This window comes from Oncorhynchus masou, chromosome 24, assembly GCF_036934945.1.
Source record: "Oncorhynchus masou masou isolate Uvic2021 chromosome 24, UVic_Omas_1.1, whole genome shotgun sequence".
Lineage (NCBI taxonomy): Eukaryota > Metazoa > Chordata > Actinopteri > Salmoniformes > Salmonidae > Oncorhynchus > Oncorhynchus masou.
In genome coordinates this window covers 80,245,824-80,262,671 of record NC_088235.1, presented here as the reverse complement: position 1 = coordinate 80,262,671, position 16,848 = coordinate 80,245,824, and the positions used below count along the sequence as shown (strand labels likewise).

Below are 16,848 nucleotides of genomic sequence, written 5' to 3'. Positions count from 1 at the left end.
CAACACCGCCTCTGACGCCTCCTATTACACCGGCTCTGATGCTCGTCGGATTTGACAGGGCTTGCAAACTATCACAGACTACAAAGGGAAACCTCTGCCAAGAGCTGCCCAGTGACGCGAGCTTACCAGACGAGCAAAAAACATTCTATGCTCACTTCGAGGCAAGCAACACTGAAACATTTTGTGAGCACACCAGCTGTTCTGGACGACTGTATGATCACCCTCTCCGTAGCCGATGCGAGTAAGAACTTAAAACAGGTTAATAACATTCACAAGGCCGCAGGGTTCGAAGGATAACCACGACACGTACTCAGAGCATGCACTGACCACCTGGCAAGTCTCCTCACTGACATGTTTTAACCTCTCCCTGACCCAGTCTGTAATACCTACATGTTTTAAGCAAACCACCATAGTCCTTGTGCCCAAGAATGCCAAGGTAACCTGTGTAAATGACGACCGGCCCGTAGAACTCACATCTGTATCCATGACATTCTTTGGAAGGCTGGTCATGGCTCACATCAACACCATCATCCCAGAAACCGTGGACCCACTCCAATTCACATACCGCCCAACAGATCCACAGATGACGCAATCTCTGTTGCACACTACACTGCCTTTTCCCACCAATGCTATTCATTGACAACAGCTCAGTTCAACACCATAGTGCCCTCTAGGCATGGGCGGCACGGTAGCCTAATGGTTATAGTGTTGGACTAGTAACCAAAAGGTTGCAAGTTCAAATCCCTGAGCTGACAAGGTACAAATCTGTCATTCTCCCCCTTAACAGACAGTTAACCCACTGTTCCTATGCCATCATTGAAAATAAGAATTTGTTCTTAACTGACTTGCCTTGTTAAATTAAGGTAAAACGCATTTTTAAAAAGCTCATCACGAATCCACAGACCCTGGGACCAAACACCTCCCTCTGCAACTGGATCCTGGGCTTCCTGCCGGGACTGCCCCTGCTGGTGAGGGGAGTCAACAACACATCCTCCACGCTGACCCCCACACGGGGGCTCCTCAGTGGTGTATGCTCAGTCCCTCCTGTATGCCTTGTTCACCCACAACTGCGTGGGCTCGCACGACTCCAACACCATCATTAGGTTTGTCAAAGACACAACGATAGGGAAGAGTTCAGAGACCTGGCAGTGTTGTGCTAGGACAACCTCTCTCTCAACATGGGCAAGGCAAAGGAGCTTATTGTGGACTACAGGAAATGGAGGACTGAACACGCCCCGATTTACATCGACAGGACTGTAGTGGACTGGGTCGAGAGCTTCAAGTTCCTCGGTGTCCACATCACTAAGGACCTGTCATGGTCCAAACAAACCAACACAGTTGTGAAGAGGGCACGACAAAGCCTCTTCCCCCTCAGGAGGCTGAAAAGATTTGGCATGGGCTCTCAGATCCTCAAAAGGTTCTACAGCTGCACCATTGAGATCATCTTGACTAGCTGCTTGATATACGTCCAGGACCTCTATACCAGGTGGTGTCAGAGGAAAGCCCCGAAAGACTCCAGCCTCCCAAGTCATAGACTGTTCTCTGCTACCGCACGGCAAGCGGTACCGGAGCGCCAAGTCTGGTACCAAAAGGCTCCTGAACAGCGTCTACCCCCAAGCTGTTAGACAGCTGAACAGTTACAATGACCCCTTTATTATTGATTTCTTTATCGTCATTTGTTGGCACTGACTCTTGCACTGGCTCTATGCACACTCACTTATCTCTACCCACTCACTGGCACATACTACACTGACACTCCAACACACACACACCACACACACATGCATGTTGACGCCACACACACACACACACACACACACACACACACACACACACACACACACACACACACACACACACACACACACACACACACACACACACACACACACACACACACACACACACACACACACACACTTTCAGACTGTTTACATACGCTGCTGTTACTCTGTTTATTATATATCCTGATGGCCTAGTCACTTTTATCTCTACCCACATGTACATACTGTATTACCTCAATTACCTCAGCTACCTCGTACACCTGCACATTGACTCGGTACTGGTACTCCTTGTGTATAGCCTCGTTGTTGTTATTATTGTGTTAGTATCTCCTTTTTTATTCAGCAAATATTTGTCTTACTTTTGAACTCTGTATTGTTGGGAACGGGCTCGTAAGTAAGTATTTCACTGTAAAGTCTCCACCTGTGGTATTCGGAGTATGTGAACAATACATTTTGATTTGAAACAGGACAGTTTTTGTGTTTTGCGAACATATCTTTTGTGATTGTTCCCACAATTTTCTCACCAGACCTTTCCACTAACCTAATGTAGCATTCAGGGAATCTTTAAAGAACAGATTACATTAGTTCTAGGAATGTTCTTGCAACATAAGGCAAATGTTTTAAACAAACATTGTATAATCATCAGCACGGCTGGACAGTTTTTGTGTTACGAGAACATTTGCCGTAACCTAAGAATGTTCTGGGAACTTTCCCAGAACCAATTTTGGTTTGCTGGGATGGTACACACAGCCATACAGACATCCTATTGATTGGCTTTTGACAGATTTTAGATCTTGCACAGGTGGAAAGGTTTGAAGTTATATTGACAACATTACAGAACATTAATTCCACAGGAGACGGGAGCCATCGCAATTCGATGCATATGCAGTCATCATGGTTAGAATGGGCTTTAAGCCAAATGAAGAGAAAAAAATAAAACCAAAAAAACTAAAACAACCTGTTCATATTGAGGTTTGGTCTCACCTCACCTATATCTGGACTAAAATCCAAAGCCCAATTGAATTGAAACACCCCTTTTTGATCCAATGATTTATAAGCAAAAACCATGTTGACGTGAATCTGGGCACCGAGTGAAGGTCACCAGACTAATACAATACCCGAGCTCCGTTCACAACCCTCCCATGTCTGTAGATATTGTAATAAGCAACAGGGTTTCCTCGTAAAAGATGTAGCAGTTCAACTGGCTCTGACAGGACAAGCTGTGGGCCTTGACTTCAGGATGAGCTGTAGTCCTGTAGGTCGTTGTCTCTGCTGTAGGCCCGTGTCCGTTGGGCACGCACTTACCAGTGGCAGAGTGAGTGGGAGGGTGGGGACATTCCTGGCATCTTTGAAGGCTGTTATTCAGTGACCTTTTTATCAACGTGCTTGCTGCTTTCAGAGGGTGCCTACAGCAGAGACATGGGCACGTCTGTGGGATAACATGGACTGTCTTTTGAGAAGTTGCCTGGTAGCCCTTGTAGCCACAGCTAACATGCATATGAAATGAATTGGTTTCCATTAACCTTGGTTGTGGGTGATTTCACAGTTGTGGTTTTATCAGCTGTTGTCTGGACTGGAGGTCATCATCAAGGATGTTTGCGCCATTGAGTCTTGGGTTGGGTGACCTTTCCTGTTTGGTTTTGTTTTACACCCCCTATTCACAGTTGATTTGATTTGGAGATGTGATGTCAAATCAAGGTTTTGGTCACAGTGCCACAGAGTGATGAAGAAAGCTATTGATTATGCTTCATAAGTAACACATTCGACTTTGGATCCATGTTTTAACTTCACAGAATGTTTTTGACAATGACTTTGCTGATTTTGAGGTAGCCTTCATGCAAATGTTTTGAAAGAGGTGTAATGTTTGTCATAAATTGTCCTATTTTCATGCATGTTACTTTTATAGTATGCTGTGCAACTTGAATAGTTTGTCAGTAAGTTAAATGAATAATGCATTTCTCTTATTTATTTACCTTTATTTAACCAGGAAATCCCTTTATATTAAAAACTCTATTTCAAGCGAGACCTTGCTAGAGGGGCTTTGAATTAATCAATGCTTTATTGTTTGTTTTGTTTTGCTAAGCATGACAGCAAAGTAAGATGAAAATACATTTCCAAAGTATTTTTCCCGCTTCAAAGTTAAAATGATTTAGGTCACTAAAATACATGCAGTAAGAACTAGGGAGACAGTTCAAAATGTTTTAGTCTGCCGACTTCTCTCTTTAAAAGGTGTAGATGGTAGGGTGGTAAAAGTACAGCACCTTCTCACCCATGCTCCACTGGGCTAAGTAGGAGGATAGAGGCCTATCTATTTTGTATGGTGCTGAGCTTAAAGGAGTGCCATCTCCTGCAGAGCAGAGTGTACCGTAGAAAGAGGGGAGAGGAGAAAGGAGGAGAGGAGAGATAAAGGTTGTGAGAATGGCGATGGTTCTGTAAGTAATGCTCTCTTTTCTTTTAAAGGTCCAATGCAGACAATTTTATCTCAATATCAAATCATTTCTAGATACAAATGAAGTACCTTACTGTGATTTAAATAACAACCATTTTAATTAAAAAAATATAAATAAACTAACTTCTTAGCAAAGAGCAATTTCTCAACCAAGAATTTCAACCAAGAATGTCTGGGAGTGGTTGAGGTGGGAGGGGAAAACTGAAAATGTGCTGTTATTAGCAGAGAGGTTGGGAACTCTCTTTCTTATTGGTCCATTAACTAATTTACTCCATGTATGTCACCATGGAAGGCCAAAGCTCCCTCCCACAAAACAGGTTGACATTTCAGGCGGCCTTTTCGAAGGGCTCTTACACGAAACCGGCATTATCATAATGTTCACGATTGTACAGTATTATTCCAACCTCATAGTGTGGAAATATATATAAAACACAGGTAAATCACGTTTTTGACTGCCCTGGGCCTTTAAAGTTGTGTTTGAGCTTGGCCGGCACTGACTCATTTTAGAAGCTGGGAAAATGAAATAACAACGTTGAGGAGATTTGAATGTAATGTTTTGTGATAATCCCTCTCCATTTTGGAACGCTTCAGGAGAAGTCATGCGATAAAGCCTCTTTGGTGCAAGCCAGGGAGAATAATAAGATACCTGTTATTTGTCTTTCTCACAGTGTTGTGCCCTTGGAGAACCCGCTATCCCCCTGTTTTAGTAAAAACAATCAGAGATTAGTCAAGCCATCCCATCTCTTAGAATGGGGCCTTAATGCAGTCGCAGAGACATAATTGTATGTAAGGTGGCCAGTCTCAACCAGGCAGACGTGACAGAGCGGGATGGGAGGGAGCACAGCCACATGTACTGTATGCAGACGGACAGAGAAGTGGACAGAAGACAAGTGACACAAGGGCAGGCACAATAGATGAGTGGAATGAGAAAAATGAGGTGATTGTCAGAGCAGCAGAAATAAATGGTTGCTTCTATCCTAAGGTGTTGTGTTGAGCGTGACAGCTGGGTCTATGGAGTAGTCTTCAGATAGGTTTAAAGCTGTATCTATTGTGGAGGGCCTGGGGTCCTAAATAAAGGGATTTAAGGTGTAGGTTCATTGGCCAAGTTTAGCAGATGTATAACATAAAATCACCCCTGAGCTGCTGATTCAAGACAAACCCACCAGTAATACCAGACATGTTACTGCTCATCATACTGCTATTACTACTTATACTATTGCTTAGTGTTGCACGGTATACCGAAACGTCGGTACTTTTTCGATACTAGAACATGAAAACAGGTGGGTGCTAGAATTTGTGTTAAGTTTCGGTAATTCTGTCAAATGTGTCTCACGGATCAAGCCTGTCTATCAGCACAGTCAATTTCCCAAACGGAGCCACTGTGCCTGCTCCCCATACTCATTGCTAACCTGCGCTGGGAGTCTGGACTGCATCATGTTTAGCTCCCCACTCATGCTGCACAGAAGTTCACACACTTGAATAATGTGACACGACATTTTTAATGTTGAAACTATTAATTACTGTTTGCAACAATGTCCATACAGGCTAGAATATCTTTACAATGCAAGAAGATGAAAGTATCTTCTATCTTTGTAGGCTGACTTTCCTTGCTAGCTTACAGCTGAAACGAACATCAATTCACTACCCTAGTACTTTGTGATAATATGCAAACCGTAACGCAAAATATGCTGTTTTCAAAGCTGATTGCCACCAAAAACTTTATCCATTGACTTAAAGAGATTCTCTGTTAGTTCTGTATACGTTTTGGCCAGTAGTTCTGAAAGTAGCAGTCCCAAGCCAAAAGTGGTCCCCAAAAATTGCTAAGTCACTTATGTGCAGATAGGTGCACCATGTAATTTCTCGCTCTCTCGCTGCTGTGTCCACTAAGCCGTTGGGCCCGCCCTGCAATCTCACTAAATTATGCTGGACAGGCCTTTTGCTAGCTGTCACTCATGCGAGGGGCTGAAGCTCATTGGCTAGAACTCAAATTGCTAGGGTGCTGTCCCACTTGGAGGGAAATGTAGGGTAAAATGGCATGGATCAGCTTCAAGAAAACAGTCACTTTCAAACTTGGGATTTTGTGTTTAATTGAGGTAAAAGGGTAATTCTGCTCATAGATTATGCATGTATGGACTACACATCAAGCCCAAAGCGGATACGTTCTTAGTTGCCAAAGGTACTGGAGCATGTCTACCCCAAGTCTCTCCCTCAGCCAAAGATTTATTGCCTCAGCGAACTGAGGGCTCCAACAGGCCGCACTCCTCTTGGCTCTGAATGACGTCATTACTGGTTAAAGAGACAGCGCACTCTTTTATAAAAGAAGCGACTTTTATGCAAATGTTGTTGATCGGTACAATAAAATAAGTGCCACATTGAAGGGAACGAGATTGTTTTGTCTTCTGCAGCCCCATGAAATCAGCCAAAACAAGCCCAATGACTCAATGCATGCCTCCTACTGAATATGCATTCACCTGTATTGTGATTACATTTTGATTTACCCAGTTTATCAGTTGAGATTTACCATTCAAGTAAATTATTACCATTATGTTGTTATGTACAGTAGTTAGATTGGTAAAAACAAATTAATTGTTTGATTGGTTAATAAAATGTCCTGGTTGCTAATTTCAGTTTGTATGACAAAACAAGCAATGCATAGTGTATTAAATCATTGTACCATCTAAACCACTGTGAAATATATTTTCAATAACCAAAAATATAGTATTTTCAGCTGTTTAAAGCTGGTGTACAAAACCAGATGTAAAAGACGGGAAGCATAGAAATAGAACACCGATTTATCGCTTCTTAGACTTGCTTTCAATGAGTGAAAGATCTATAACGCACATTTCTATGTGAATTTGGTCAGGTGGCCCAAAAAGTGATATATTGCTGCTTTAATGCATAGCATACTGTACATGGCTGTCGCTGAAAAATTCAGACACTTAAAATGTAAGGATATTGCACTCAAAAGATGCCCAATGATTGAAGACAGCAGTAGCTGAGTTTCTGTCTGGATCAAGTGCCATTCTGTGACTTTGCCTAATATGTGCTCTGTTTTTACCTACTACTAGTCCTAGAGGCTGTTAGTACTATTTATACTACTCCTAATATAACTATTCTACCATGGCTATATTTGGTAATACTGCTACTGCTGCTACTACTACTACCACTACCACTACTTCCACTACACTGCCTATTTACCACTTATGTAAATGTGTAAATGTAATATATTTCTGTAATACTGCTATTACGAACATATGTCCTGAATAACTAATTACAAATCAACAGTGAAACAATGAAAACACCCATTATGATGGAAAATGTCTGAATATATTTGGTCCGTGAGGGACGTGTGGAGATGCACGCTGTTCAGCATGATTATAAATAGAAATCTGTGGTATTTCCGAAAATAGGTTAAGCTGCCATCGCTGTGCTGCTGGCATGACATCACTGATTGCCTGCCAGCCTCCCCCTAAAGACTGCTCCCATACTGGGGAGAGGGAGGGGAGATGGAGGGAGGTGAGGGAGGGAGAAAAGCAGCTGTAGCCCACTGTGGGGGGGTTCTCTGTTCCTCACCCCCAGCTTTGTTCTCACTTCCTCATCTCTCCATCCTATGGAGGAGTGGTTACGCTCTAATCGCTCCACTGCCAGATAGAGAGGTCTTCTGGAACAGCATGTTGCCAATGGCTTGGTGCTACAGTATAGTGTATTGGAGATGCCTCACATGAATGTAGGAATTAGGGTAACAGAAGGTGCAGATGTACAGTAAAGTGGCTTCATGCCATGTAGGAAAAATAATTGGTTTTAAAGGGCTTAGATTAATTAAGGATCCATGACTTTGTCACTGCAATTCTGGTGATGTACATCTAATAGTAATTTACAAAATGGCAGCTTTCCCATCTTTGACTACTCATAGTGATAACGGCGCCTTAATCATTAAAAAAAAGACTAGATTAATAACAGATGATTTATCCCATCTACAGTATATTGGCAGCTTTTTGGCTCCACAACCTTGAGAGTTTATAGCTCTTTAACTGATGAGCTAAGAAGGTTCTCTCTCTTTCACCGTGCCAGTGGTCGGCTTTAAAGGACGAGACATTTTTGGAAGCGTAACGCTGGCCACCGCCGTTACCAGGAAATACTTCAATACAATTAACACGGTGGCACCTGCTCATTTGCAAGACCACCTGTGTTAATGAGTATTATCATTCCAGCCCAGTAGTCAGAGGAAGAAAATGCTCAGGGAGAGAGAAAATAAATCTGTAATATTTGGCATGTTGCACGTAATTTAAAATCTGTGTGTATATGAGGAATCTGCTTTGTGCCTCAAAGCACATAATCGCTAGTCGAAAAGACAGGAGCGTGCAGCAAGGTTTACTCGTTAGTCTATTTAGTAAGGAATCTGGAAAGGTGCAATTAATGTTTTCTCCAAATGCCGCATGAATGGGCGCTGGGAAATAAAGTACAGCGTAGTGGGCGAAGAGAGGGGGACGTCTTTCTTCTTCATCCCTCTCTTTATCGCCAGCCTTGGAGCTTTGAAGCTTCATCTTTAAAGACACCTTTCCCAATTTGTCAAATCAAAGGACCTCGAAAGCGGATCTGTCTCTCAGACCAAGTCAGTTTGGAACTGCCTATCTTTGACTAATGTGAATTTACTCTGATCAATTGATCTGACTTGAGGTTCAAATCGCACTGCTTTTTGAAAACAAGACAGTCATAGTGTGGGTATCACATCAAAAATGCCAATGTGGCTAACTAATATATATTTCCCTTTTTGTTTCTATCCTATAGTATTTTTCAGGCGTAGTATTGCCTATGCAGTGTTTATGGTCAGGGCATGTTCATGTTTTTCCCAGGGCCTGTTATAGAATATGAAGAGGAAGAGATGCAGTTTTCTGACCTTGATGGGGCTCACAGAAAACTTCTTATCGATTCCCCTGTAAATCCCTTAGCTGTGGGCTAAGGGGGGACTTGGCAGGTAAACTCCCATTGCCCTCCATCTGATGAGGAGTCTAAGCCATGTTCCTCTCTCAGTCAGTCCACCCACGCCTGACGTGGCCTGTGAACGGACACAGTATTTACTGCACCGTGAAACCCCATCCATTAATGGTGTCAATTAGCTTCTTGATCAGGGATGCAGGCCACTGGATGTATTTATAATGCTGGCCTGGCACAGGCTTAAAGCAGGCTGAGATCATTCATTTAGTCAGTCCACACAGGAAAACTACATCCACTGTGGGTGCCAAGTTCCCACCACAGTATTGGCCCTATAGGACTTTACAGTAGTATTGTTTTTCACTGCCCAAGAGAACCTTCAACCTTACAAACCAAATACTGAATTACCTACTGTGGTTGAGTATGTGTGAATTTGTCACGGCCTATTTTCTCAGCCCATATTTCCCCCCAACGGATTTGTACTCTATTGATTCCTCTTTCAGAAGAAATGATTCAGTTTTACGGTGTTCCTCATCCTCGTTATGCACGCCGCCACCCAGCCGAGAGGCCGAGACCCTTACTGTACACACCAGCCAGGTCACCCGTGATACAAGTCCGTATTCAACGTCCATCCATGTCTGGGGACGTCGGGAGATGGAATGGAAACCATAGTGAGCGCTGCTGCCTTCAAGTAGGTTTCAGTTTTACTAGGGCGTTGTGGACACGGGGATGAAGGATGGGCGTAAGCATCCGCCACTGATTCCAAAGGTTGCAAGTTCGAATCGAGCGATGTTTTATGGTTATCCCAAACCGTAACGCTTACCTTAACCAGTAGCATGCCGTGGTTCTGGGGCCTGGGCCATCAGTGAAGTCCTATACAGTCCCACCCGAATTAATCCACCTCTTATTACCATCATTATGATGCCATGGCTCTAGACACTATACATTTAGATAGAAACGCAGTATAACCAGGCGTTGCGTCACCTTGAAATTGTCATTTTTATTCAGAGAATTGCAGGGGAAGAGTACAATACCTTTTCATTTTGCAGCTTCGTTGCCCTGCGCGCTTGTTCGTTGAGCTGTAGATCCACTCGGGTGTCCCCAAAAGTTTTCAAAAGCACCATTGTTTGTAAGTGCCCAGCCGTACTTTGGTGTCTCGTTGCTGCCTTGGTTAGACACCTCAGGTTTGCAAAGCCAGTGTGGCTCCAAACACCAAATCGATCACTTGCAAATAATAGGCATTCCCAGCAGTACAGTTTGCAGTGCTTCTCGGAGCCTGTGAGTCATTGATAGCGCCCATAATTGAAAGTGGCGAACGAACCCCTTTCCCGCCTGTGACAGGCTTTGTAGCGTCGGCGTCTACCTCTCCTGACAATGTCTAACTTTTCTTGAAAAGTTTGTCTTGAAAATGGCGTTATAATTATATCCTCGACCAAATCGATATCTTCTCCTTCCGCCATTGAGGGTTGAAAAAACAGCTTAGTAGTACGCGTTGATCAATTTCAGTTTCCTAGTTCTGAGACCTGCCCATATAGAACCTGCCTCTCAATATTGGTAATCCAATCAAAAGACGTGCAGGCACTACGCCTGCTAGCTGGCTCCTGTGTAACACTGGAGCCAGCCAGCAGGCGTACAATAGCCAACTCTAAAGCTGATTGGTTGACACTAAATTTTAATTTCCATTCACTTTAAGCTACAAGTGCCCGCACTGTTGATTCTGAAGGTCTGCGGGCAGATTTTAGACCCCTGGCAACACATGATGGCTGAATATGATTGGATAAAATAACTAACATAAAGACCAGCCCTCCAAATCTCAACCTGGGGCTGGAAGCAGTGCAACTAAGAGGAACACTATGAAATGAAGAGTGTAACTCTTACTCTGGGGAATAATTTAATACATATTTGTGGGAAAATATATTTTAAAAATATATATATTCTGATGATGTTTAGGCCAGCAGAGAAGGCCTTGCTGGCCCTGACGGCCCACCACTGACCTTAACCATTTGGAGTCAATAACCTTAAGAATTCTGAGTTAATACCTAAACTTACACCTTTTGCAAAAACTTTGAAATATGACATTCGATAAACATGGGTGAATGGTCTAATTCTGACATGAGACTGTGAGAGCTAGTTGGTACAAACACAAGTCCTCTACTGTACGCACACAACTGTGTTGGTCCACACAGACCTGGAGTGTGTCCTTCAGGATGTATTTCCTGCTCAGGGGCCGTAGTGTATGATGATTGAGCACAGCAACAAATCAATGGCCTGGGTCTCCTTCACCAGGGGTTACAGAAGCTACCAGGGTCCGTTACCAGAGTTGACACCAGGCCCTCTTACATTTGAGTAATTTAACAGGCACTCTTATCCAGAGGGACTTACTGCAGCTGTTACTGTTAAGGCACATTGTCTGATTTCTCATCTAGTCGGCTCGGGGATTCGAACCAGCAACCTTTTGGCTACAGGCCCAATGCTCTTAACTGCTAGGATACCTTCTGCTCCCTGACTAGTGTAAAGGATCTCAACAGTCTTGAGTGTTCTTCCGCTCCTTGTCTCACCCCACCTTCATTTGTAGTGACATGAGGATGCAGGTGAAAGCAATATGTTGCCTGCCAAATTGGACTTTTCCTTCACCTATCGAGGTCTTTCATATTAGAGCAGATGGAAGATAAAGAGACAAGGAGAGGAAGTGTCTTGAGACTATTGAAATTACAGTACAGGAGGGTGCAGTGCTGGAGGATGGAGGCCTAGCCACATGCGGCTCCCTTTAACGTGCCTGACTTAATTAAGGTTTACAGGTTACGCTAGAGTACTGCTTATATTACAGCACTCATTACAAGGTAATTAGGCTGGGGCAGGGAAAATATTGTTGTCGGAACAATGAGTGAAAGCTCTTTGGAAAGTACCCCCACCTTTTCCCTTTGTTCTCCTCGAGCAGTGGCTTGGTGGTTGGCTGTGTGCGTGCATATCTGGGATCAGGGATTTGGGGGGTGAGGGAGGGATTAGAGCAGTAAGGACTGCTCTGAGACTAGCCCTGATTACCCCTCATAGTCAATCTACGCCACAGAGCTCCGCCACGCCTGCCACTGATTCAGGTAATAATCACATTGTATCAGTGCTGATGATGTGCACTTTGGGCTCCGGCCCCTCAGAAAGTCCTTCCAGCAGTAAATGAAGTAAGCAAGTAATCTACCCTCGGCGATGACATTTCCCACAGAGTGCAAATGAAGTGTGAGGGAGCGGGCAGACAGCGACTAAAGACCTGAGCCAGGGCTGGCTCTGTTTCTGCTACCTTCACACTTTTGGTGGAGTAAATGCCAAGGAGAGGGGAAGTTCACACCTTTTCATTACACTGGGGCAGGGTCCTCTGGGGCACAGAGAGGGAATAGAAAGATGGAGTGAGAGACGCTGTGGTGCCTATGTGTACATTGGGCTGTGTGTGTGTGTGTGTGCGTTGGTGTGTGTGTCTGCGTCTGTGTGTGACAGTAGGGACTGAATGCAGTAGGCTCTTAGAATAAGTGCTGATTCTGGAAGAGTAGGAGGAGAGTAAGAGGAGGGGGGGACGGTGATGGGTTTATCAGTAGGACCTCTACACTTAGCAGGAATTACCTACACTTCACAGATTAGGGCCAAAGGTGCTGGATCAGACACACGTTCCCTTTTGCACTAGTAATGGAGGGCCTTGTCGGCAGGAAATAACCCTGCAAATGGCTACTGTCAGAGAGTGGTGGGGAGGAGAGGAGGGAAGAGGAGAAGAGAGAGGAGGAGAGGAAAGGAGAGGAGAGAGGAGAGGGGAGGGGAGGGGGGGAGAGGGGAGGGGTCGGGAGAAGACAGGGGAGGAGAAGACAGGAGAGAAGAGGAGAGGAGGAGAGGAGAGGAGAGGGAGAGAGGGGGAGCGGAGGGCAGAGGAGAAGAGAAGAGAGGAGAGGGAGGGAGGGGGGGGGAGGGGGGGGAGGGGAGGGGAGGGGGTTTGGAGAGGAGAGGGGAGAGGAGGAGAGGAGAGGAGAGGGGGGGAGGGGGGAGGGGGGGAGGGGGGAGGGGGAGGGGGGGGTTGGGAGAAGACAGGGGAGGAGAAGACAGGGGAGGAGAGAAGAGGAGAGGAGGAGAGGAGAGGAGAGGAGAGAGGGGGAGTGGAGGGGAGAGGAGAAGAGGAGAGGAGAGGGAGGAGAGGAGAGGGGGGAAGGGAGGGGGGGGAGGGGAGGGGAGAGGAGAGGGAGGGAGGGGAGAGGAGAGGAGAGGAGAGGAGAGGAGAGGAGAGGAGGGGAGAGGGGAGGGAGAGGGGGGAGGGGAGGGGAGGGTAGAGGAGAGGAGAGGAGAGGAGAGAAGAGAAGAGAAGATAAGAGAAGAGAAGAGAGGAGAGGAGAGGAGAGGAGAGGGGGGGGAAGGAGAGGAGAAGTCTCTTTAATTACAAACCATCTCAACACAGTGGAGCTGGGGAGAGAAAGACAGTCACCCCAATGCCCCCATATGTCCCTCTAGCCTCATCAGCACTGCAGCCTCTCTGTAGCCTCTCTGTAGCTACCTCAGCTGATATAGTGGAGCCACACGTCAGACAGAAGTATATAGGAGCAGATGAGGAGGAGGAGTAAGAAGAAGATTCTCCACTAGAAATCGACGTGTGAGATAAGGGCTGTTTTAGATTGGTATCAAATGATGCCTCGGTAGAATCATATTTTCCACATTGTGCCTTCCCTTCCACCAGCCTCTCTCTCTGGGTCACATCGCTGTTTGTCGCGTTTCAAACCATTTCATCAGGCTCCGATGTCCGCACTTGGTATGCAATGCAACGTGGCTATTTGTACATGTTTGGATTCCAATTAGGAAGTTGTTAGAGCTTTCGCCCGTGGCCAGCAGATTCTTATTAAGCCTTACATTAAAGAACATAGAAGCACATTTAAATGGAGTTCATGTTCCCCTTTGTTGGCATTATGGTTGTTATTAATTTATTCTCAATGCCGTATGTGTTACACATTAACGAATAAATCCAATTTGGGCAGTGTTTGTGATTGTAATATGCAAACGAGGCCCTGCTCATTGAGAGATAGGGATGGCACTTGTCAAATAAACCAACAACACAATTCCTACAGAATAACAACAGCAACACGGCTCCATTTAGTACCATGGTCTCCTCAGTGAGACAGGGGTGATGTTATGTGGGGAAGAAAGCATCATGATATAGTGATCTGCTTGGTAGCCATTGGAAATCATTAGGTTAGGGCCGGTGGGGACCAGGGGTGGGGTGTGAAGAGAGATGCACCATGACTCCAGGCAGTCAGCCACTTAAGACTGAGGTGGTCACCTCTGACAGACTCCATCACTGTCCATCCATAACATACATACAGACCCAGAGAGCAGGGACTAGCAGGCCTGCTGTGCTGGGAGATGGTTGGGCTGTATAGGGCCGTAGGGCATAGGGATGTAACACGGCCTGGCCAATCAATGGATCAATGCTTGACAAAGCACCCCCTCTATTTGTGTAGCACTGTAGCAAAGGTTACTATAATGCACTGACCTGGCTCTGAGAAAGGAAGAGCTGGGGGAAGAATGCTGGGGTCATTGAAAGTCTACGTGGCTTTGCTCAAGGGAAAAGATAGATGCATAAGCAAGCAGCCAGGCTACAGGGTGCGAGATGTTGAATGAGGTGGTGAATTTATGGACGGATGAAAGTGATGTGATATGCCACATCGGGAATGATAGGAATATTGTCTCTTTAAAGACACCATCATCACCACCCACTGAATATATTTTTCCCGGTTGAAATATGATCCGAAATGTGATGGTTTCTAGTAAACTCTCTAAAATGGCAGAAATATGATAGTGTGTGGTAACGCACATGAACAACACTACCAAATCTATATATGCAGACATGAACTTCATTAATATAACACTACCAAATGTATTTATTCAGACAGTCAGGGGTAAATGATTGCATCAATACCTCTCTGGGGTCTCTCTCTCTTTCTCTTTAATCTCTCTCTCTCTCTCTCTCCTCATCTACCTCATTTCTCTGGGCTGTCTGCCAGCAGGAGGAGCTCTTTATTTGGCAGACAGTGGGCGAGAGTGACAGTGTGAGTGTGTGTATGTGTGGTAGTCACCTGGTGTTCTTGTGGCTGGGCATTTGTTCTGTGCTCAGGGAGCCCTGAGGCCTGAAGCGCTGCCCTCCTCCCCCTTCCCCCTCCATCCCTCCCACCGTCTGCACAGTGTTCGAGTCCTCCCATCCCTCCCTCTTTCCCCCTCTCTGTCCTGCGGCCCTGCTCCCTCTCGCTGTCTCTGCTGCTGTCAGAAGGGTTCAGTGTTGTGCATCACGGCAGCATGGTAGGCGCTTTGGACAGGGAGAGGCTGATCTATGGTACTGGGGCTGGGATAGAGAGATATAGATAGAGAGGGAGAGAGAAGAGAAAGAGAAAAACAAGAGAAAGTGAGGCACAGAGAGAGAGAGAGAGAGAGAGGAGGGAGAGAGAAAGAGAGAGAGAGCATTCAGCCCGAAGGCCAACTGAAGACAGGAAGAAAGTCGAGTGTATGTCTGCATTGACACTGTCTGCAGGGAGAGATTGTTCCCCAGGAGCAGCTCTTGCTGCCTCATTGTGAGGGACACATCCCCTTTCCAGGGTGTTGTTTTTTCATGACTGACAAGGGCCTGAGACTAAGCGAGGTTGATGGGGACCCAATGTTGTGGGTGGAGGGGATTCGATTGAACACAGTTGTTGCCGAGTGTTGTTGTGCCCAGTAACTGACCTAGGGTTGATATCTATTGTCAGTCTCCTCTTGTTCTGTGACTGAGCTAGTGTTGCCACTCCGTGTTTAGTGTCCTTTCTTTTCATCAGTGTTCAGTCCCCAGTGTTCAGTCCCCAGTGTTCAGATAGACTTGTGTTAATATCTCCCCCTTTTCTGTTTTTCAGGCTGCGCGTTCCTCACCTACTGCGCCCGCGAGTCGGCCATCAAAGCCCAGAACGCCCTCCATGAACAGAAAACACTGCCAGGGGTAAGTCTCTACCCACTTCACCACCATGCCATCTGAACACAGAAAACACCACCACCCACCACCTACCAGCCTACTCCAACCTGCTTCAGCCCCAGAGATAAAAATAAATTAAAAAAATACTTTGGAAAATGATTCAATCAATAATCTAGGCTTTTAAGGGCCGGTTTGAACTGTTTAATGTGTCCGTTCTCCGGGGAATATAGCCAGCATTGATCAGATGCACTCCACTCGCACTTTCTGAGGCAATGCCATCAAATGTCAATTCATTTGTTCTTTGCATTTGCTCAAATTGGTCTCTTTACAAAAGGCTTAGTGAGTCATTGTTGTTTACTTAGACGAAGGGGAAAACAGAAATGATATGCACGAGGGATGAAAGGGACAATTTGAAAATAGGAAAGGGCACTGTGTGTGAGTGTGAGGTAGGATTACTGCCTTTATAAACAAAATGTGTGTATATCTGTGCACGGTATGCGCACGTGTTTATGCACAGTATCTGTGTGTGTAGTGTAGTGTGTGCATCTCTGTGTTTGTACACAGTGTGTGTGTGTGTGTGTGTGTGTGTGTGTGTGTGTGTGTGTGTGTGTGTGTGTGTGTGTGTGTGTGTGTGTGTGTGTGTGTGTGTGTGTGTGTGTGTGTGTGTGTGTGTGTGTGTGTGTGTGTGTGTGTGTGAGAGAGAGAGAGAGTAGTCCTCTTACCATTTC

General features: G+C 45.4%; 1 protein-coding gene across 10 annotated transcripts in view; it reads left to right on the top strand.

Annotated features, from left to right (window-relative positions):
• LOC135512768 (CUGBP Elav-like family member 5) overlaps positions 1 to 16,848 on the top strand; it is a 304,887-nt gene that overhangs the window by 13,488 nt on the left and 274,551 nt on the right. For all 10 annotated transcript variants that reach the window (XM_064935127.1, XM_064935124.1, XM_064935120.1 and 7 more), the window contains exon 2: positions 16,065 to 16,147. In XM_064935127.1, the coding sequence (XP_064791199.1) occupies positions 16,065 to 16,147 (83 nt within the window). The remainder of the gene's footprint in view (positions 1 to 16,064; positions 16,148 to 16,848) is intronic.